Here is a 20,283-nt window from a genome sequence, read left to right as displayed (position 1 = left end):
CCTGGCCTCCCTCGGTGGGTTAAGGATCTGGTGTTGCCATGAGCTGTGGTGTAGGTCACAGATGTGGCTTGGATCTGATGTTGCTGTAGCTGTGGTGTAGGCCTGCAGCTGTAGCTCCAATTCAACCCCTAGCCTGGGAACTTCCATATGCCAAGGGGGCGGCCCTGAAGAAAAAAAAAACAAAAAAAACAAGAATCCAATTGCCTTGGCTGGGGTTGCTGCAGAGGCCTGGGTTCCATCCCTGGCCAGGTATGGTGGGTTAAAGGATCCAGTGTTGCCACAGCTGTGGCTTGGATGCAGTCCTTGGCCTGGGAACCTCCATATGCTGCGGGTGTGGCCATAAAAAATAAAATAGTTCCTCCAGGGCTGAGCTACAGAAACCTTGCCTGATTCATCTTAGACGTTTGATACACTGTAGGCGGTTGGTAACTGCTGAATGAATGAATGAATGAACACATTATCAATCTCCTTCTCAGTCATTTAGTGGCAACAGGGCAATATTCTCTTAAGGGCCTCCCATCCTCTATGCATTGAATGTCCTCTAACTTTGGGAATCACTTCCTCCGGGGGCTTGAACAGGAGCGCTTAAGGAGCTTTTGAAAAGCATCCCTTTGACAAACATTCACTGAACACCTATTAAGTGCCATGGTGGGTGGAACAAACCAAAGGGTCTCTGCCTTCCTGGGGCTGATGTTTTGGAAAAGATGCAGATGTGAGCATAGACCACGCAGCGCAGTCAGTGTTACAAAGGGAGAAGGCGGGGCCTGTGCGAGTGGAGGAGCCCTGGGATCAGCCAGGCTTCCCAGAGGAAGTCACATCTCAGCCCTGAGTCCCCAGGAATTGCGGAGGGGCAGGTGGGCAGAGAGAGTATTCAGGGAGGCCAGCAGCCCGCCTTCCCTCCCAGAGGAGCAGGAATCCTCCCCACGTCGCGGCAGGCAGGGGGTCCCCCAGCTTCTGGCAAAGCCCGAGGCTGGGGGCTCACATCGGGGCAAGTCCGCGCACTCAGAATGCCTGCTCTCACTCTTAGAAAGTCCCTTCTCCTGACCCCAAGCCTACCTACTCAGCCTCCTAATTAGTAGCAATAAGAGCCTAACATTTTGTTCCTTCCGCAGTTGTACCCATCCCCTTGGCACCTGCCAGGTACTTCACATGACTGGTTCCTCACAGGGACTACTATTAACTTTTTTTTTGGTCACACCTTAGCATGTGGAAGTTCTGGGGCCAGGGATCGAACCCATGCCACAGCTGTAACCAGAGCCACTGCAGTGGCAACACCGGATCCTTAACTTGCTGGGCCACGAGGGAACTCCAAGCTCCACTTTCCAAATGTGAAATCCGAGGTTCAGAACCAGTGCCCTTTTCCCCGGCCCCTACATGCCAGGCCCAAACCCCAGGGGGCTGTGCCTTCAGGGTCCCTGACCCTCACTGTGTCCTGCTGAGCTAGGTTCGCCCGATGCCTTCCCTGGGGAACCACGCAGAAGAGGAGCTTGGGCCCCCACCCATCCCTCCAGCAGGCCGGCCGGCCGGGCGTTGGCCTCCAGCCCCTACGAAGCGCCAAGGGACACAATGGCGGGGGCTGTGGGGGGAGGCGAGGGCGCGGGTGCCCCCCTGCCCGCTGCCCTTTGTCTCCCCGCTCGCCCCCCTCGTGCACCCCGGGAGGCTGGGAGGCGCCTCTCGCAGGCTTCCTCCTCCCATTCTTGTGCTAATTGGGTGTCAAGCTGAGATCAGTGAGAAAGAAATCCGCCCGGCTCGGGTTAAACTGCCGCCGAAGACGCGGGCCGAGCCCAGAATATCATTAGGCTGGGAGGAAGCAGGGCCCCCTCCTCCCGGGGAGGGGCTGGCCACGCATTCAGGCCCCTTTGAAAGTCACTCAGTGGCCCCTCCCCTGGCCGCCAGCGCCTCAATAGGCCCCTTGGAGGTATTTAACCTTCTTCCCAGGAACTGAAAGTGATATGCCAAGCACTGGCCAGGGCGGCCACTTGCCTGTCCGAGGGCAGCAGGGCCTCCGGGGATACTCAAGGCAGGCCCCTTCCACCTCCCTGAATCCCTGCCCAGCCTGCAGATAGAAACGCGGAGGTCTCTGGCCCAGCGCTGCTACTCACAGGCCCTGTGGTCTATGGCGAATCTCAGCCTCCCTGAGCCTCAGGCTCCTTATCTGTGGAATGAGGATTTTAAAATCCTGCTTGGAGTTCTGGTGGCTCTCAGCAGGTTAAGGACGTGGCGCTACCACTGCTGTGGCTCGGTTCCCTGCTGTGGTGTGGGTTCCATCCTGGCCCTGGAACTTCGCATGATGTGGGTACAGTCAAAAAAAAAAAAAAAAAAAAAAAAAGCAGCTGCTTTGTGTTCTGGATTTAATGAAATAATGCACATAAAGTGCTTGGCGTTGCATCCTGCACGTAGGACATGCTCCGTAGTGGTGCAGTAGCAAGTGGAAGAAAGAGGGTTTGGCTTTCCTAGCAGAGCACCCAGCTCTCCTGGAGACATGCAAGCAGCAGTGCCCGCAAAGGATTCACTTTGCACACACCTTGCCTTGCCCCCCAGCTCCCCCTGCAGCCTCGCCGCCCTTTCTTTTGCCCTGCTCGCCTTTCACCTCCAGACTTTTACATTTTGCTGCCCCTTCCATCCTCCTATTCTTGAATAACTCTTCCTTCAAAAGCCTCCGTGACCATGAAACTTGACCCCCCACCCCCACCCGTTGGGGTGCAGTTAAGCACACACTCTCTGCTTCTAGGCTTGCTAGCCACCCCCCTCCCCTGCCCCAGATGGTGGGCTCCCTGAGGGCAGATGTAGGGTCCAGATCTCTCATACCACCCCCTCCACCTTGCCCAGAATAGGCGTTTAGAATCTGCTCCGCAGATGGACTCAGCGCTTTGTAAATCGTGAAGCACTATATAAATGTCAGGAAATGGCCAATAAACAGTAGCTATCGTTAATTAACTCCACAAGCACGTAACACCTACGGCAGGCCTGGGAAGATGACTCACAGCCATGGTTTGGGATGACCAGAGCCAGACTGGAGAGCTGCAAGGCTCAGGCCCTCCCGCCTTCCTGGAGGGGCTTGCAGCACCCGCCATCCCTGCCCCCAACCCTGGAGTGGGAAGTGAGAAATTTAAGCCTAATCTGGGTGTTTTTTGTTTGTTTGTTTGTTTGTCTTTTTGCCATTTCTTGGGCTGCTCCCATGGCATATGGAGGTTTCCAGGCTAGGGGTCTAATCGGAGCTGTAGCTGCTGGCCTACACCAGAGCCACAGCAACACAGGATCTGAGCCGTGTCTTCGATCTACACCACAGCTCCCGGCAACGCCAGATCTTTAACCCACTGAACAGCAAGGCCAGGGATCGAACCCGCAACCTCATGGTTCCTAGCCGCATGGTTCACTAACCACTGAGCCACGATGGGAACTCCCAATCTGGGGGTCTTAACACCTGAATATATCCCCTTTTATCCGTGTGTGTGTGTGTGTGTATTTTTTGGGCCCCACCTGCAGCATATGGAAGTTCCCAGGCTAGGGGTCAAATCAGAGCTGTAGTTGCTGGCCCACACCACAGCCACAGCAACACCAGATCCAAGCCGCGTCTGTGACCTACATCACAGCTCACGGCAACGCTGGATCCTTAACCAGCTTCCTTATGGGTACTAGTTTGGTTTGTTACCGTTGCACAACAGGAAACCCTTCCCCCCTTTTCTTTTAACTGCCATGTACCAGAGCCATTAGAGAGATTTCCGAGAGAGATCCCATTACATGTTCACAGATATTCCAAGGTAGGGATTCCTGGACCTGCATTTACAGGCGAGGAAACTGAGGTTCAAGTGGACTTGAACCCAGAGCAGATTGGCTCTTTTTTTTTTTTTTGTCTTTTTGTCTTTTTGCCATTTCTAGGGCCGCTCTTGCGGCCCCAGCCTAGGGGTCGAATCAGAGCTGTAGCTGCTCCAGCCTATGCCAGAGCCACAGCAACGCCAGATCCACAACCCACTGAATGAGACCAGGATCGAACCCACAACCTGATGGTTCCTAATCAGATTCGTTAACCACTGAGCCACAACGGGAACTCCCAGAGCTGGAGCGTTTAACTATTCCATACTGCCTTTTGGTGACTGCAGGGAGGAACAAGGGACCCTGGGGGGGCTACTTCCCATCGGAGAGCACATTCCTGAGGGCTAAAGACAGAAAGCTTCACTGTTGGCCAAGTCCAGCCCCTTGGAAGCCCAAAGGCCCACCACAGTCTTCTGGTCTGGGCACCTGCCTAAGGGCGAAGTGCGGACTCAATCGCTCCCCCGCCCCCTTCCTCCTTCCCAGGGCTGGGCGGTAGGGTTGGACCAAATTCTGCAAGTTCCATACGCCCTCTGCTGGTCATACTCGGCCACTGCAGCCATGCCCCCGACTCCCAAAGCCCACTGGCATAGCTCTCCAAGGGCCAATCCAGCTCTGCCCACACCCATGCCCCCTGCCTTCCCCTAAGCGTGGCACCTGGCTCCACTGTCTTTCAAAGATCACTCCCTCAGGCGACATTCCAGATTTCTCCTCATGGCCACCCACCACCCAAACTGTCAGCGGCTGGCCTGGGGTGTGGCTCACAGTTGGCTTCATGAGCATGTGTGGAATGGAAGCTCATCTGACCTTCTGCACCAGGAAGCAGCAGGAAGGGCATGGGGCTGAGGCTCCAGGCCCCACTACTTGCTGTGCGACTTCAGTCAAGTGACAGTGGTGAGGGTTGAATAGTGAAGAGAACGCCCTGGGGCATGCACGCCGACTGCTGCCCTAGGTTGGGCTGGACCCCCTTCCAGTTGGGAAATGCATTCCCAGCCTGGGCATAACGGCAGTGGTGGGCTCTCCGGGACAGCTGGCCCTCCTCTGTTATTGCTGACTCTACCTACAGCCCTGGAAAGACATACTGCTCCACCCAGCTGCTGGGCAGCCCCAGACCCCAGGCAGAGGGAACAAGCAAGGGTCTGCAGAAGGGATCCTGCCCTGCATTAAGCTTTCCACCCTCCATGGCTCTGAGCAGCGCTTTTCTTTTTTCTTTTCTTTCCTTTTTTGGCTTTTTAGGGCTGCACCTGTGGCAGCATATGAACATTCCCAGGCTAGGGGTTGAATTGCAGCTGCAGCCGCCAGCCTACACCAGAGCCACAGCAGATCTGAGCCGCGTCTGCGACCACGGCTCACGGCAACACAGGATCCTTAACCCACTGAGCTAGGCCAGGGATTGATGGCCTCGTGGATACTAGTTGGGTTCGTTAACCACTGAGCCACGAAGGGAACTCCCCGAAGAGGGCTTTTCTCTGGTCTACCTTAGCTCTCTGAACGAATTCCCCTAACTACTCCCTTGACACAGATAAGACTAAGTCACTTGCCTAAGGCCAGGCGCTCCTAAGTGACACAGCTGGTTTGGACGTTCAAGCTCTTGCAGTTGGACTCCTTGCCAGGCCCAGGGGAACTGCCCCCATCTAAGGCAAGGCGCTGCAGACAGGGGCTGCGCCACCCTACCTGCCCCATCCCTCAGGGCGAGTGGCTGAGTGAATGCAAGAGCAGGGCAGGGGTCAGGCCTGAGCAGGCTGGGGATGAGCTCCAGTGGCAAGCACGCAGGTTGGGGGAGTCAAGGCAGAATTTATTGGCTCCTGAGCGCCCCCTACCCCTTCTCCTCTCATAGCTAGGGGGAGATGGAGCAGGTGACCGGGACAAACCCACAAAGACAGAACGGCCCTGCCCGAGGGGCAGCCAGGCAGCCACCTGAGAGGGGAAGGGAAGGGAGGGGAGGGGAGGGGAGGGGGGGGAGGGGTGCTCCTGCCAGGCCTCCGCCTGCAGCTCCAGTGCTCCTCCTGCTCTCAGGGAGGGACAGGCAGGGCTGAGTGACACTCGATCAGCTCCAGGGCCTGGATCCCCTTTAGACACCCGCTCGGCGGCCACCACTGCCCCTGCCCACTCCACTGGCTTCCTGAGTCTGGGGGCTTCCGCCCCGGTCCCATTTACAAGCTGCCTGTTCTCCGTGGAGTGCTTGGTGACTCTCTGCTCCCCTCTGCTCTGACCCAAGACATCACCCTGAGGGGCCCGGTCTCAGTCTCAGCCTGGGGCCAGAGGCTCTGCATGGCCTCCAAGACAGAACGTGGACATGAGGCTTTCACAGAAAGCCCCGGGGAAAGGGGGAGGTGGCAGTGAGGCTCTTGGCAGTTTGGGTGCGGGGGTCGGCACCTCGGGGTCACAGTGCCGGGCCCTGCTTGCTTTGGTCTGGCTTCGCCCAGGACCCTCTGGGCTGGGAGCTGGGGCTCTGGATCCAGCATCCGTTGGCCCTCAGAGGGACTTGGGGCAAATCACAGCTTCACCTCACCGGCCTGGATGAGGGTGTAGGCCTCTCGGTCCAGCAGGACATAGCGGCCCTTCCGGGCATCCAGGTAGAACAGCGGGTCTTTCACGACTGCTGGGTCAAAGCCCTCTTTCCGCAGGTCTGTCTTCTGAAGCTTGAAAGTCCCTGAGGGAGCAGGAAGGCAAGAGGGAAGGAGGGATCAGAGGACGGCAGGGCAGGGGCCAAGAAGGAGGGCTGGAGAGAAGCCGGGAAAGGGGAAGCGTGGGAGGAGGGGCACAGCCCTTTACAGTTTGCAAAGCCTCCATCCATTACAGTGTGTACTGCTTCTCAGAGGAGCCCTGGCAAGGCTATGCCACCCACCGGCTCCTGCAGACAGGGGAGCAGAGGCCTGAAGAGGGGAGGCTGTGTGTCCAGAGCCACATGCTGAGCGACAGCAGAGTGAGGACCCGAATCGGCTCCCTGTGCGTGAGCACCTCCCGGGTGCAGAAAGAAGCGACCTCATTTAACCCACACGTCAACCCCAGGGGCAGCTGGATTCTAAGATGCAAGATTTCAGATTTTAACATCTCTGAAACAGCTCAGCCAGGAGCGTTTTTCCCTGCAGAGTATGTAAATGATGCACCTTCCAGTCCTTGGGATGAGCCCCACTGTACAGATGGAAGACGGATGCTCAGAGAAGCCTATCTCTGGGCCCAGGTCACAGAGCCCAGAAGCACTGGAGCCGGGATTTGAAGGCAGGTATGAGAGATGCCGGAGATGGCTCTGGATCCCTGCCCTGGTTTTCTTCTGCCACATGGGAGGGGCCACTTCTCCCAGCAAGAGTCGGAGTCTTTCTCAACCCTTCCTTGGATCCAGACTGGCCTTACGACATGCTTTGCCTCCTAGAAGGTGGCAGAAGCGGTGCTGAGGCTGTTCTGCGGGGGTCTAGGCCCCAAGGGGCCTTGCAGCTTCCACCCCCACCCTCGTGGCAGACCCCCAAGACCCGTCTAGCCTCTGGAGGAGGAGAAGCCACACAGAACAAAGATGCACCATCCCAGGAAAGGCCACTTAGACTGGCCCTGCCCAGAGGGGCGTCACTGGCCAGAAGTAGCTATGCAAATCTAACGAAAATTAAACACAATTTGAAATGCAGTTTCTCAGTCACACGGGTTCCACTTCTGGTGCTCAGTCGCTACTGGGGGCTGTGCTGGAGGGTGCAAAGAGTGACCGTGTCCGTCACTGGAGGCAGTTCTGATGGGCCTTGCTGCAGAGCCAGCCAGCTGGCAGCCCCACGGGAGGGAGGCCACCCTACACCTGATGGCAGCTCTTTAACCCTAGGCGGCGCCAAGAATAGAATGCTCAGCTGAACTTAACTGCAAATTGCTGACCTACAGTGTGAACAAATAAAATGGCTGTTTTGAGCCCTCAGTAAATTTGGGGTGCTTGTTCTGCAACAAGGCCTGAGGTCTGACAGCTTCCCTGCCCCTCTTGGACACAGAAGTGACAGTGGGAGTTCCCATCACGGCTCAGCGGTTAAGGAACCAGACGAGCATTCATGAGGATGCGGGTTTGATCCCTGGCCTCGCTCAGTGGGTTAAGGATGCGGCATTGCCGTGAGCTGCGGCAGACGCGGCTTGGATCCCTGGTTGCTGTGGCTCTGGCGTAGGCCAGCGATTTGACCCCTAGCCTTGGAACGTCCATATGCTGCCACGGGTGAAGCCCTAAAAAGCCAAAAAAAAAAAAAAAAAGAAGTGACAGTGGTCGTTTGGTCCTCAGGGAGCCCTCAGGCTGGTGCAGGATGCGCACCCTCCTCTGACCCTCCCACCGCCTCAGGTGCACCCACATGAGTCAAGGGAGGCCCTCCGCCAAGGCAGAGCTGACGTCACGGTCCCCTGGGGCAGCCAGGCAGACAGGGCCTCAGGCTGAGCGGCCAGGAGAAGCTGAGCAGTGGTGGGGGAGCCAGGACGGACAGCAAGGACCGAGGAGAGCAGAGGGGAGGGCTGGGCACGAGCCTCCATGCTTCCTGCCCATTGGGGAACTCCTGAGAGTCAGCAGGGGACTGACAGAGATGATACCACCGTGCCATGTGCCAGTGGACCCCCTGTTCACCCCTCCCTGGGTGAGCATGGCCCCTTTTTTATCACCCCACCCCCACCCCCAGGGCCATCTGCAGCACTCGAATCTGACCAGGTCACGACCCTGCTCACACACTTCTGTGGCTCCCTACTGCCCCTGGCCGAGTCCGTGCCCTCCCCCACCGCCCCTGACATGAGGCCCCTGCAGCCCCCTCTGTCCCACCCCACACCGCTGCCCACTCCTCACTGGCTCCAGCTTCAGGGCCTCCTTTCCCTCCTCGAGCCCCCAAGCGCTCTCTGGCCTCAGGGACTCCACACTGGCTGTTCCCATACCCCCAATGCCTGCCACCCCCACAAAGTCCCCTCTCTCATTCAGGTCTCAGCCAAACCCACACCTCCTCCGGGGAGCCTCCCAGTCAATCCCAGCCCACCTCCTTCACCTTTCGGTCAGTGACCTCCATTCCATCTTTATCTTTGAAATTCCTTATCCTGTGGCTGCCTCCCCTACTGCTCTAGAAGCTCCAAGAGGTCCTGCCGGAATTTGTCACCTATATCCCCAAGGCTTAGCAGTAGTGCCCCCGAGCAGACTAGGCACTCAATCGGCATTTGTTTTGCAAAGATGGGCTGCTGAAGGCTGGGGCTGCACAGGAAGGTCAGGTTACCAACTTCCCAGCAAGGCCGCAGGGGGGTGGGGGGTGGGGGGTGGACACACGCGGAACGACAGCCACTCTGGTCTTTCCAGAAGGCCCAGGAACGGGCCTGGGCCTGGGCCTGGCCCCTGCGAGCGCAAGTCGGTGGTGGCGGTGGGGGGGACAGACCTGTTTTATGCAGCTCAGGCAGAAGGCGCAGGAAGATGGGGCGCGCGTACAGGGGCAGCTCCTTCTCCAGGAGCTGGGCAAGGCGCTCCAGGTCGCAGCTGCCAGTGGGGTTGGCCACAGCGGCCATGCCAGCCCGACCCTCGGTTCCTGGGGGCAGCAGAGTGGACAGTGAGCACTGGCAACGGCCCCTGTGGTGCCTCCGCCCACATGCCTGCCCCCCCACTCCCCACCAGGTACCTGGCACCTCCACACCATACACGGCCACGTCGGCCATGTCCAGCAGGCGGCTGAGCGTGCCCTCCACCTCGGTGGTGGACACGTTCTCGCCTTTCCAGCGGAACGTGTCCCCCGTGCGGTCCCGGAAGTACAGGTAGCCCAGCTCGTCCATCACCAGCACGTCGCCTGGAGAGCAGCTGTGTGAGTTGGGGCTCAGGGGTGTGGCCTGGGATGGGGTGTGTCGGGGGTGGTTTCCGGGGAGGGGTCCTCTGAAGGTGGGAAAAGGCCCCTTCGGTCCCTCCCTCCCCTCCCCAAGGGGCTAAAAGCCTGGGGAGACGTGCCCACCCACCAGTGAGGTAGGCCTGGTCCCCCTTCTTGAAGACATCCTTGGCGATCTTTTTATTGTTGGCGCCCTGGTTGAGGTAGCCGTCGAAGCGCCGCAGGGGGTCCTTCTGGACGATGGTGCCCACCAGCTGGCCTGGCTCACCTGAGGCAGGGGAGGCGGTGTCAGAGTCGCCCTGGGGCCTTCACCCTCTAAAGGCACCCTTCTGCCCACCGAAACACCCGTTTCTCCCCGGTCCATGGAGGAACCCAAGAATGTCTGGTCACTGAACAGATGAACGTCAAAGCCAGCAATGATGGGGTGGCCGAGCTCTGCGTGGCCGGCCTCGGCGGAGCCGGCACTCCCCGGGCTGGCTCCACTCAAAGGGCTCCGCATTCTTTACCGCAGGGATCCTCAGGGCGCCCCCCGGGAGGCGGCGCTGCCAACAGCCCTGTGTGCACATGAGGGGAACAAGGCACAGAGCTGGGGCCTGAGCCAGGATCGATCCCAGGAGGATGGACCCAGGATCCACAACACAGAAGTGCACCAATGGACGGCGGGCTGGCTGGGACCAGCGATGAGGAGGGTGACAGATGAAAAAAGGACCTGCGGCCCTAAGAGAGCTGACGGAGGCTGCGGGTCAGGACGGGCTCCCCTGCCCCTCTGCCCCATCTCCCTCCTGAGCCAGCCCCTCCCGCTCTGACCCCTAATTCCAACCCTGAAGCAGACCTGGCTGGCAAGGAAGGCAAACGCCGTCGGGTCCCCGGATCAGCTCCATAGTGTCCTCATTGACACGGACCAGCCGGATGGGGTACACAAAGGACAGGATGCGGCTGTTGAAGCCACACGCCCCCACCTGCAAAGGCCAAGACTTGGGCCCCGGCTCTCCCACCATGGGCCCGAGACCAGACAACTGGGGGGCGGGCGGCACCCACACCCCCACAGTAGGGATCTTCCCTCCCCTCTGCCACCAGTGGTCCCCAGCTTGGGCCGCACCTGGCCGTCAAAGTTGCCCAGGCTGCAGTTGCACTCAGTGGCCCCATAGAACTCGGCCACCTGGGGGATGTGGAAGCGGCTGGAAAAGCTGGTCCAGATGGACTGCCGGAGGCCATTGCCAAGTGCCATGCGCACCCGGTGCTGCTTTTCCGCCTCCCGGGGTGGCTGGTTGAGGAGGTATCTGCACAGCTCGCCAATGTACTGCACGATCTGGGGGTGGACGTGGGGTGAGTTTGGGCCCCTGAAGCTGCTCTGGCTCCATGGCTCCCCGGCACCACAGACCCCCGGAGCCCGGTGGCCAGCCCAGGGCCGGGCTGTGCCATCCCTTCCCTCTCGGGGCCTCAGTTTCCCCCTCCGAACTATGGGGAGTGTTGCCCTGAACAGACGGCGGCTGGCTGCCTTCGCCAATGCGACGTCGCTGGGTGGAGTGGGTGGGGGTCAGGAGGGGACCGGACAGCTCATGCCCGCCCCTTGGTGCGCACCGTGCAGTTGTACTTGACGCAATCGTCCCAGAACCGAGAAGCGGAGAACTTCTTCCGGATGACCACCGTCAGGCCGTGGAGCAGGCACTGCCCGACGCCCACGATGTTGCCTGAAAGCAGACGGTGGGCCCCGAGGTCACACAGACAGGAGGACCCTCCCTCTAGAGCCTCCTCTGGCACAGCCCAACCTCCTCACAGGTCCTTCCCCCGTCTTCCTCCTTCCTCCTGTCCCTCCAACCCTCACGGATCCCATCTCTCTCCCGAGGGCCCGTGGGACCAGGGCACACTTCTCAGACGGTCCCCGGGGCCTCCAGAGATGCCCCAAGCTCCTGCTCCCAAACAGCCAGGGGGCGCCTGGGCTGGCCTGCCTGGCTTCTGCACCTCGCATGGGCCTGCCTTGGGTACACCTCCTCCCAGAAGCCTTCCTGGCCATCAGTGGGCTCTTCCCCTGAGCTGAGCTCCTGCTCCCTGCCCTTCCTCACACTTGATGCCACGGCCTGTGTTAGGATCGGGTGGTCGGGTAGGTTCCCATCATTCATCCTGCCCCAAACACACACACCCAAGCTCTAAGCACCATGAGGGCAGGAACTACCTTTCCTCCATCCCTGTCTTTCTTTTTTTTTAGGGCCGAACCTGCAGCACATGCAAGTTCCCAGGCTAGGGGTCAAATCAAAGCTGCAGCTGCTGGCCTACACCACAGCCACGGCGCCACCAGATCCAAGCTGCGTCTGTGACTTACGCTGGATCCTCGACCCACTGAGCAAGGCCAGGGACCGAAGCTGCATCCTCACGGATACTAGTCGGGTTCTTAACCTGCTGAGCCACAATGGAAGTTCCCCATCCCTGTCTTTCTATAAGCCCTGAAGACCAAGCAGCAAGGCTGTGCACAGGTCGAAATGAACTGAAAAGTCAGACCAGCCCAGGTGCCCTGCGGGACACAGCCACACACCCAGTGATGCTGGCACGGCCATTCTCATTCAGGGGTCAAGTCAATGGCCATGGCAATGACAATGGATCTGGGTTCAAGTCAAATGAACCCAGTGGTGACGTCAAAGCTCACGTTTCTACATAACACGCTGCCCGCCAAGAGGGATGGGGTTCCCTGAGGCTCTGGGGGCGCTGGCAGCGGAGCAGGCAGGCCCAGGATACCTGCCGTGTGGTAGAGGGGTAGGCAGTCATAGAGGACGTCATCCGGCCGCATGCGGAATCCGTAGTACACCAGGGCAGCCATGCGGTAATACCTGGGAGGGCAGAGGGCGAAGGGCTCGGTGGGGGCCTGGAAAGGCGGGAGGAGAGGCCCCCGGGCCCACCATCCCCGGGCCTCCCCCCAGAGCACCTGCCCCTACCTGCTGTGCACCACGATGGCAGCTTTGGGCAGCCCCGTGGTGCCGGACGTGTAGATGTAGAAGAGCTTATCTGAAGAAACAGACACAGGAGCAGTTATGAGAGAGGGCAGCACAGGCTGCGCAGAGTCGGACAGACAGACATCTAGAGGTGTGGATCGCTCAACAGCCACGCCCGTCACACCGCCTCCAGGAAGCCTACCCTGAGGACCCCAGACACCCCTTTCTGCTCGAATGCCTGCACCTGTTCCTTCAACAAACGTTTTCTTTCATATTTTTTTTTTGACTTTTTGCCTTTTCTAGGGCCGCTCCCGTGGCATATGGAGGTTCCCAGGCTAGGGGTCAAATTGGAGCTGTAGCCACGGGCCTACACCAGAGCCACAGCAACGCCAGATCCGAGCCATGTCTGCGACCTACACCACAGCTCAAGGCAAAGCCAGATCCTTAACCCACTGAGTGATGCCAGGGATCGAACCCGTATCCTCAAAGACAGATACTAGTCGGGTTCGTTAACTGCTGAGGCATGACAGGACTTCCTCTGTTTTTATTCTTAAATGGCTACTCCTACAAAAGACAAAAAAAAAAAAGAAGAAAAAAAAGACTACTCCTGTGGCTTATGGAAATGCCCAGGCTAGGGGTTGAATTGGAGCTGCTGCCGACACCACAGCCACAGCAACAGTGGATCTGAGCTATGTCTGTGACCTACACTGCAGCTTGGGGCAGTGCGAGATTCTCACCCCCCGAGTGAGGCCAGGGATCAAACCTGCATCCTTAGAGCTACTAGTCAGGTTCTTAACTTGCTGAGACACAATGGGAACTCCGGGGAGGGCTTCTCAAAGGAGGTGACGGCTACCCCGAGTCTTCAGTGTGGGGAGGCATTAGCTGCAGGGAGCGGGTGCAGTGGTCACTCTTGCACTGCTGACCATGTCTTTATCCCCCCATAGCCCGGCCCAGGGATGGTCACGTTACAGTTTCCATCTGAGGCTCAGCCCCACCAGGAGGTCAGGACACCACCGGATGCCTCTGCATGTTACAGAGCAACCATCTCATGTTCTTGGGGGTGCTTGTTGTATACCAGCCCTAGCTGGGCACCACGAGAGCACCAGGCTAAACTAGCAGGAGTCCCTGCTCTCAATGAGCTATCCAAAAAAAAAAAAAAGTGTTCCCATTGTGGCTCAGTGAGTTAAGAATCCAACTAGTGCCTAGGAGGGTTTGGGTTCAATCCCTGGCCTTGCTGCTCGGTGGGTTAAAGGATCCAGCATTGCCGCAAGTTGCAGCATAGGTCGCAGATGCAGCTCAGATCTGGCATTGCTATGGCTGTGGCTGTGGCCAGCAGCTGCAGCTCTGATTTGACCCCTAGCCTGGGAACTTTCATGTGCTGTGGGTGCAGCCCTAAAAAGACACACACACACACACACAAAAGGAGCTTACAAAAGCACCCAGCAGGCAAGACCCACATACGCAGAGGTTACACAATAATAAATGACGACGGCCAGTTATGGAGCACTTCTGGCCACACCCTCACTCCCCACTGCATCTTTTCTCATCCTCAAAGCCACTCCATAACATAGGTTCTGTCACCATTCCCGATTTTGTGGTTGTGGGGACGGAGCTCAGAGGGCAGCTCGGGGTCACACAGGGAAGCAGCAGAGCTGGGATATGAACTTCACCAGGGCTCTGAGCTTCCAGGTGATGCAGAAGCTGGAGGCTCCACAAGGCAGGCTGGTGCGCAGGGGAAGAGAGGCCTGAGCGTCCTCGAGGCTGCCTGGAGGGGGCGGGGGCAGGCAGCCCAGCACAGGTGGGATCACAGCCCAGTGGGGGCCTGCACTGAGTGGGTGCTGGGCGAATATGCAAAGGGTCTCGCCTCCCGCCCCCAGCCCCAGCCCAAACTCCTGGGCTCCCCATGGCCCTGCACACACAGGTCAGGCATCAAGGAAGGCTGCGTGCCTGGCACTTTCACTGCATCTGCTCCCGCAGCCTCTGCAGTAAGCCCAGGATTACTGTCCTCATTTTTCCTCATGGAAAAGGGAGGCGACAAGTCAAGTTTAGAGAAGAACCCAGGCCCAGAGAATCCCTCTGTGGGGGCAGGGGGCCCACCTACAAAGCCCTTGTTGGGGCGGCTGGGCAGGTGCTTGGGGGCATCTTCCAGCAGGGGGTCCAGGTGCTCCGTGCCGGCGGGCACTGCGCTGGGCTCCCAGGGACCGGAGCAGAAGAGGCTGAGCGAGGGGTCCAGGCTGGCATGGATCTCTAGCACGGCTGCGGGGAGACAGGGCAGATCAGCAGGCAGGCCAGCACACCCCGTGTTCCAGGACCTCTGCTCGTGTCTGGGCTGAGCAAGCTGTCTGGGTGGGTGGGTCAGAGATGGGTGAAGCATCTGGGGCCTCACTCTAAGGACGATGCTGACAGGAGCGAGGGCTCCCGTTCGCTTCTGGCTAACCACAAGGCAGGCTCTTTACATGCATTCTCCTGCTCACACACCCCAGGAAATAGGTACCAGTATCAGCCCATTTTACAGATGAGAAGACTGAGGCTCTGAGAATGGGAGAGACTTGGCCAGAATGCACTGGAGCAGGGACTCATAGCGAGCTCTATCCCACACCAAGGTTCACCCTCTGATTCACTGTGCTATGCTAGTCTGCGGGGGTCTGGTTAGAAGGGAGGACAGCAGGGCACAGGCTGGTGGTCTTCCGGCCTCTTCAGAGGGTAGGAACCTTCTCTCAGGCTCCTCTGCGCACTACAGATGTCCAGCTACTCACCCGGCCTGAGCACAGGCCAGTCCCTGCCCAGCTGGCCACACTTCCCCTGGCTGCCTCTTGATCTGTCCAGCCCCCTCCCCTCTCCCTGCTGCATCCTTCCCCCTTTGCAGCATCTTAATAACCTCCTCTGCCCATCATCCCTCAGCCACAGCAGCGTGCAGAGAAAGAACAGGGACACTGTGGTCAAGCCTGGTATCAAATCCCAGTGCTGTCATGTGACAGCTGTGTAGGTGCCTCTCACCACGCTCAGTCTCTCATCTCTAATGCCAAGGGGACAACCTCTACCTTGCCAGGCTTTGTGAAGATCACAGCTCCTTTGGTAAAGCCCCAAGCTCAGTATTTGGTCAGTGGCAGCCAATAAACATAAGCTCTGCAGGAAAGCAGGGAACAGAGTCCTCGTCCCACTGTATAGATGAGGCAACTGAGGTCTAATTAGTCACAAGGACAGGGACCACGCTGAGGGCTCGCCTGGTATCAGCCACCTTGCAAGTGCCTGAGGTGAAGCAGCTCCCTGAAAACCGCACAAGGCAGGAGCTTCCACCTCTCGGGTCTCTGCTTAACTGGGGCAGAGCCCAGGCCACCCGATGCCAGGGCTCATGCCCCTAACCTCTGAGCCACACAGCCTCTGCCGGGGCTGGCAGGGGATTGTGGCAGTGCCTGGGGGAGGGTGGGCCCTGCTAGTCTCCTGCCCCTCGGGGGCTCACCTGGGGCCATCTCGCTGCCAAAGATGAGGGCCCGGGCGCGGGAGGAGGTCAGGCAGTGGCGCAGGGCGTCCCGCCGCAGGTTGGTGTTGATGAGCGCTGCCTCCACGCCCAGCTTGGCCATGCCCAGCCACAGGCCCACGAACTCATTACAGTTTTCCATGAGAAGGGCAGCCACGTCGCCCGAGGCCAGGCCCCGCGCCTGCAGGAAGTTGGCCACGCTGCTCGAGTAGTCATCCAGCTGGCGGAAGGTCCAACGTGTGTCTGTGCCCTCAAAGATCAGGGCTGTCTTGTCGGGGTGGCGCTGGACAGTGGCAGCGAATAACACGGGCACCGTGCGCCGCTCCTGCAGGTACCGGCGGACCTTGGCCTTCACCTTCAAGAGCACCATGCCGCCGCTGGTGGGGAAGCAAGCAAGGGAGCCGTGACTGCTGGGCTGGGATGTGGGGGTCTCGAGACCTCGGCTCAGGCTGCTGTGCCACTGGCCTGAAGGTCCAGAGTGGGGTCCCTTGCCATGCTCCCCTTTCCGGGCACCCGTGTGCGGAGCAGCGACACGCGGGGCTCACCCATGCTGCACGGTAACACTGGGGACCTAGGTGACGACTCTCTCCATGGTACAGAGGGCTGGCCCCGGGCTTCCCAAGGGGGATATGGCAGGGCTGACACTTGAACCTCAGTCCTATCTGGCTCCAGAGTTCAACTCCTGCTGCCCTCTAAGCTCTGCAGGAGTCTGCTGCTGACAGAGCCTTCCACGAGCCCAGGGCCCCAAGTCAAAGTCCAAACACCTCGGCCCGGACCTCCCCCAGCCCCCTATCGACCCTCTATCACAGAGAGCCAGCAAGGGGTGGGGGCGGGGGGCACTCTGTCCCGTTCCCCACCTTGCCCCCTACTCAGTGCCGGGCACAGGGCAGATGTTCAATTAGTGTTTGTGGGATCGCTTGGCAACAGCCCCCTTTCCTGCCCCGTCCCTGTCATCTTTGATCCCAGACCTCTCCCAGCTCCCCAGCTTCTATGCCTTTGCTGATGCTGTGCCCTCTGGCTGGAACCCCCGGCTCCCACCTCCTTGAGGTGACTCTCGAGTACAACTGCTTTTCCTCCCAGAGGCCGTCTCTGAGTCCCCAAGGCCCCGGCCTGCAGCCACCTCTCTGTGCCCTCTGCTCCCACAGCTCTCTGCTGCTACAACCCTTCCTGCAGTGGCCACTCCACACCGCCTTCTGTAGTCAACTCAGAATGACGACTAAAGAGCTGCCTGTCCTAAGTGTGTGTCACTGGGACACTGCTGTGAGCAAGACTGTCAGGGTGCATGGCACTGCCCGTTTAGAGGTTTACTGTGTCCAATCCAGTCTCCCTGACCAGTCTGAGCTCAGCCCAGGACCAGGTCTGCCTCATTCTCCCCTGAGCCCCAGAGTCAGCCCAGTGCCTGGCACAGAGCAGGGGCAGCAGGTGTTTCTGGTACAGGATATCCCCGTGGGCCATACCTGACTTTCACTGGGGAGCAGGTTCTCCCAGACATGATTTGGGGCCCTGCTCTAGAACTCAGTGCCCTCTCAGACTCATGCCAGCTGGAGGACAGGGCCCTCCCTGCAGGCTCCTTTTGACCCTCCCAGAAGCTACAGCATGTTCTTGGGACCCCTTGCTATGTCCCTCAACATGCCTGGGGTTCCATGTACAGCCCAGGCTCCCAAGTCTGCTCCAGGCTAAGGAGAACCAAGTAAAGGAGATTCTAAGGGAGGAGACTTTGACCTTGGAGATGGAGGTACCATGTACTACTGCAAGGGGAAGGGTGTGGAGCAGAGGCTGCTCCTGTGAGGCCCAGATGCCCTGTGCTGGGAGCAGCCATGGTTGTCTGGTTTGGGGAGATTTGGGGGCATAGGAGCCCAACATGGAGTAGGAGACCCCAGGAAGGGCTGTACTAGGTACTCACAAGACATCACGCCTGACGGTCTTGATGAAGATTCGGACGAAGCGCCAGCCGCCCGACCCCAGGTAGAGGAACAGAAGGGAGAATCCCACGTGGGTCCAGGGCAGTTTCAGCACCAGCCTGGAGAACAGCAGCACCCCCACTAGAGATGCCCCAAGCAGCATGGTGGCCTGTGGGCACAAGGCAGTCAGTGGACTCAAATGCCTGGGGCCCCTACTTCCTGGCCCAGGCGGCCAGGCCACTATAATCTCAAAGCATTAACGAACCTATAGTGAGGCTTAGCTATACTGAATACAGTAGCTGAGGACCAGGATCCTCTCTGGGACAGTCCGGAAGGAGCAGGCTAGCGGCATGGGACTTGAGGTGAGGAGTTTCAGAGCCGAGAGGCAGAGGCTGGGTTCTGGCCCCCTAATCTCTTCTCTGCTTATGATTCTATGACTCTTTCAATGACCTTAGTTTTTGTTTGTCTTTTTAGGGCCATACCCACGGCGTATGGAAGGTCCCAGGCTAGGGGCCCAATCGGAGCTGTAGCTGCTGGACTACGCCGCAGCCCCAGCAAGGTGGGATCCAAGCCTCGTTGTGACTTACACCACAGCTCACGGAAACACCAGGTCCTTAATCACACTGATCGAGGCCAGGGATCGAACCACTGTCCTTACGGATACTAGTCAGGTTGGTTACTGCTGAGCCACAAATGGGAACTCCACTAGTCAGATTCTTAAACCGTGGAGCCACAACGGGAACTCCTCTGAATGACCTTGGGCAAGTCCCTTCCCCACTTTGGTTCTCAGTCCTCCCCTCTGTAAAATGGGTGTGAAGAGAATTGCTCTCAGAAGCCCTTCCAGTCAAAACAGGACAGTCCACTCTCCTGACGTACAGGGTCCTAACCAAAATGGCTTAGAGTGGGAACTGACTTTAGCGCTCTGTCTCAACTCTCCACCCAAAGACTTAGGGAGTTTGTGTGGATGATCAGGCCAAGCCACAACACCCCATCTGGAGAAGGAGCCCTGCTCAGTCCCTGCCCAAAGGCCCAGGCAGCGCCATGCCTCTGCTGGCCCACAGGGGGCGATGGAGAAAACAGGTTAGAGCCTGGAGGTGCTACCGCCCAGAGGGGAAAAGTGATACAGGGAGAGGAAGAGGGCCTTGAAGGCACCCTCACAAAGACACTCAGCAAGCCACTCAGATCAATCTTTGGGAATGGGGGCTTAAGGGGAGAGGAACAGCTGGCGGGGCTAGGATTAGGACTCCTGGCGTTTTAAACACTTGCTTGAGGTGCAACCGATGCAACTGTTTTCCTTCAGGTTCTCCTTTTCTTGGGGAGGGGCTGAAGGTCACGGCTATGATGTAGCCTGAGAGTCTCCAAGTCAAGACGAGGACATGAGCTCACCTGAGACCACCTCCCCCTCCTCAAAGCGAGAAGCAAAAGCCCGGCGGGGGACCGAACCAACGCCCCCAAACTCAAATGCCAAGGGTCTCCAAGGTCCTCAGTTCTCTGGGCTCCCAGAACCCACCAGGGCAGAAGGCAAGAGCTCGTCCCGGAAGGCTGGGCGATGGGACCAAGTGGAGGAAAGCGGATGCCGAGGTCCCTCGGGCCTCGATCCTGGGTCACTGTGGACCGCCCTGGCCTCTAAAAAGCCAGGGGAGTAGCAGAATGCCCAGCTGGAGACAGAGCACCATGGCGCGTCCCCGACCCAGGCGGGTACCGCCACCTCTCCAGGACTCGGCCGGGAACATTCCCCAGCCCGAGGACCCACTGCCCTGACCTGTACTCACCTGATGTCGGCTCCGCCAGTCCAGATGCAGCTGTGCCGTGGTAGCAGAGTGGGGAGCGCGGGGGGCATCAGCCGCGCCCGGGCGCGCAGAGCCGGGTCTCAGCAGAGCTTTCCCAGCTCTGCGCCCAGCAGGGCCCGGCCACCCGGCCGGCCCCGCCCGCCTGCGGCGCTCCTCCCCCGCCTGCCTCCCGCAATCCAAACCAGCTGCGCCGGCCTGCAACACCGCCTACCGCGCCTCGCCCACCGTGAGCAAGCCGCAGAGCTGGCGGCGCCGCCCGACCCACCGCCCCTGCGCGAGCGACGGCCTCCGGCGGTGTCCCGCGCAGCACGCTGGGAGTTGTAGTCCGCGCCGCGCCGCCCCGCCCCGCCCGGCCGCAGAGACCCCTGGGGCGGGAAGGTGACAGGCGGACTCTGCCCGAGCCCTGACCCCTCTGTCCCCGGCGTCCCTTCGTGGGAAGAGAGCACCCCCACCGCACCGCTGGCGGAGAATCCGGAGTCCACACTCCGGAGACCGGAACAGAATTTGGCCAAGGCCCAGCGCCACACCTAGAAGAGCGGGAAAAGGGCGGTTTACAGCAGAGGTGAGCTGGAGGGCAGGCGGCAG

At 59.3% G+C, this 20,283-nt stretch overlaps 1 protein-coding gene across 1 annotated transcript; it reads right to left on the bottom strand.

Annotated features, from left to right (window-relative positions):
* Positions 1 to 5,584: 5,584 nt before the first annotated feature.
* Positions 5,585 to 19,983, bottom strand: SLC27A4 (solute carrier family 27 member 4). Its single transcript, XM_047768556.1, has 13 exons — positions 19,681 to 19,983; positions 17,911 to 18,077; positions 15,990 to 16,384; positions 14,627 to 14,785; positions 12,533 to 12,602; positions 12,336 to 12,427; positions 11,187 to 11,296; positions 10,705 to 10,914; positions 10,438 to 10,564; positions 9,736 to 9,873; positions 9,408 to 9,572; positions 9,171 to 9,317; positions 5,585 to 6,463 (listed from the first exon to the last, which is right to left on the bottom strand). The coding sequence occupies exons 2-13, from the start codon at positions 18,069 to 18,071 to the stop codon at positions 6,306 to 6,308; spliced, it is 1,932 nt and encodes a 643-aa protein (XP_047624512.1). The 5' UTR covers positions 18,072 to 18,077; positions 19,681 to 19,983; the 3' UTR covers positions 5,585 to 6,305.
* Positions 19,984 to 20,283: the final 300 nt, after the last annotated feature.

The sequence above is a fragment of the Phacochoerus africanus genome, chromosome 2, assembly GCF_016906955.1.
Source record: "Phacochoerus africanus isolate WHEZ1 chromosome 2, ROS_Pafr_v1, whole genome shotgun sequence".
Lineage (NCBI taxonomy): Eukaryota > Metazoa > Chordata > Mammalia > Artiodactyla > Suidae > Phacochoerus > Phacochoerus africanus.
Note: the sequence above shows the minus strand (reverse complement) of the source record. Positions and strands in the feature narration are given on the sequence as shown.

Excerpts from the sequence above, each read along its gene's own strand:
- SLC27A4 (XM_047768556.1), bottom strand. The coding sequence starts at position 18,071 with ATGCTGCTTGGGGCATCTCTAGTGGGGGTGCTGCTGTTCTCCAGGCTG. Across the intron at positions 10,565-10,704 it reads TGGGCAACTTTGACGGCCAG|GTGGGGGCGTGTGGCTTCAA; the intron begins GTGCGGCCCAAG and ends TGGCCTTTGCAG. Across the intron at positions 9,874-10,437 it reads TTGCCTTCCTTGCCAGCCAG|GTGAGCCAGGCCAGCTGGTG; the intron begins GTCTGCTTCAGG and ends CCCCTGCCTCAG.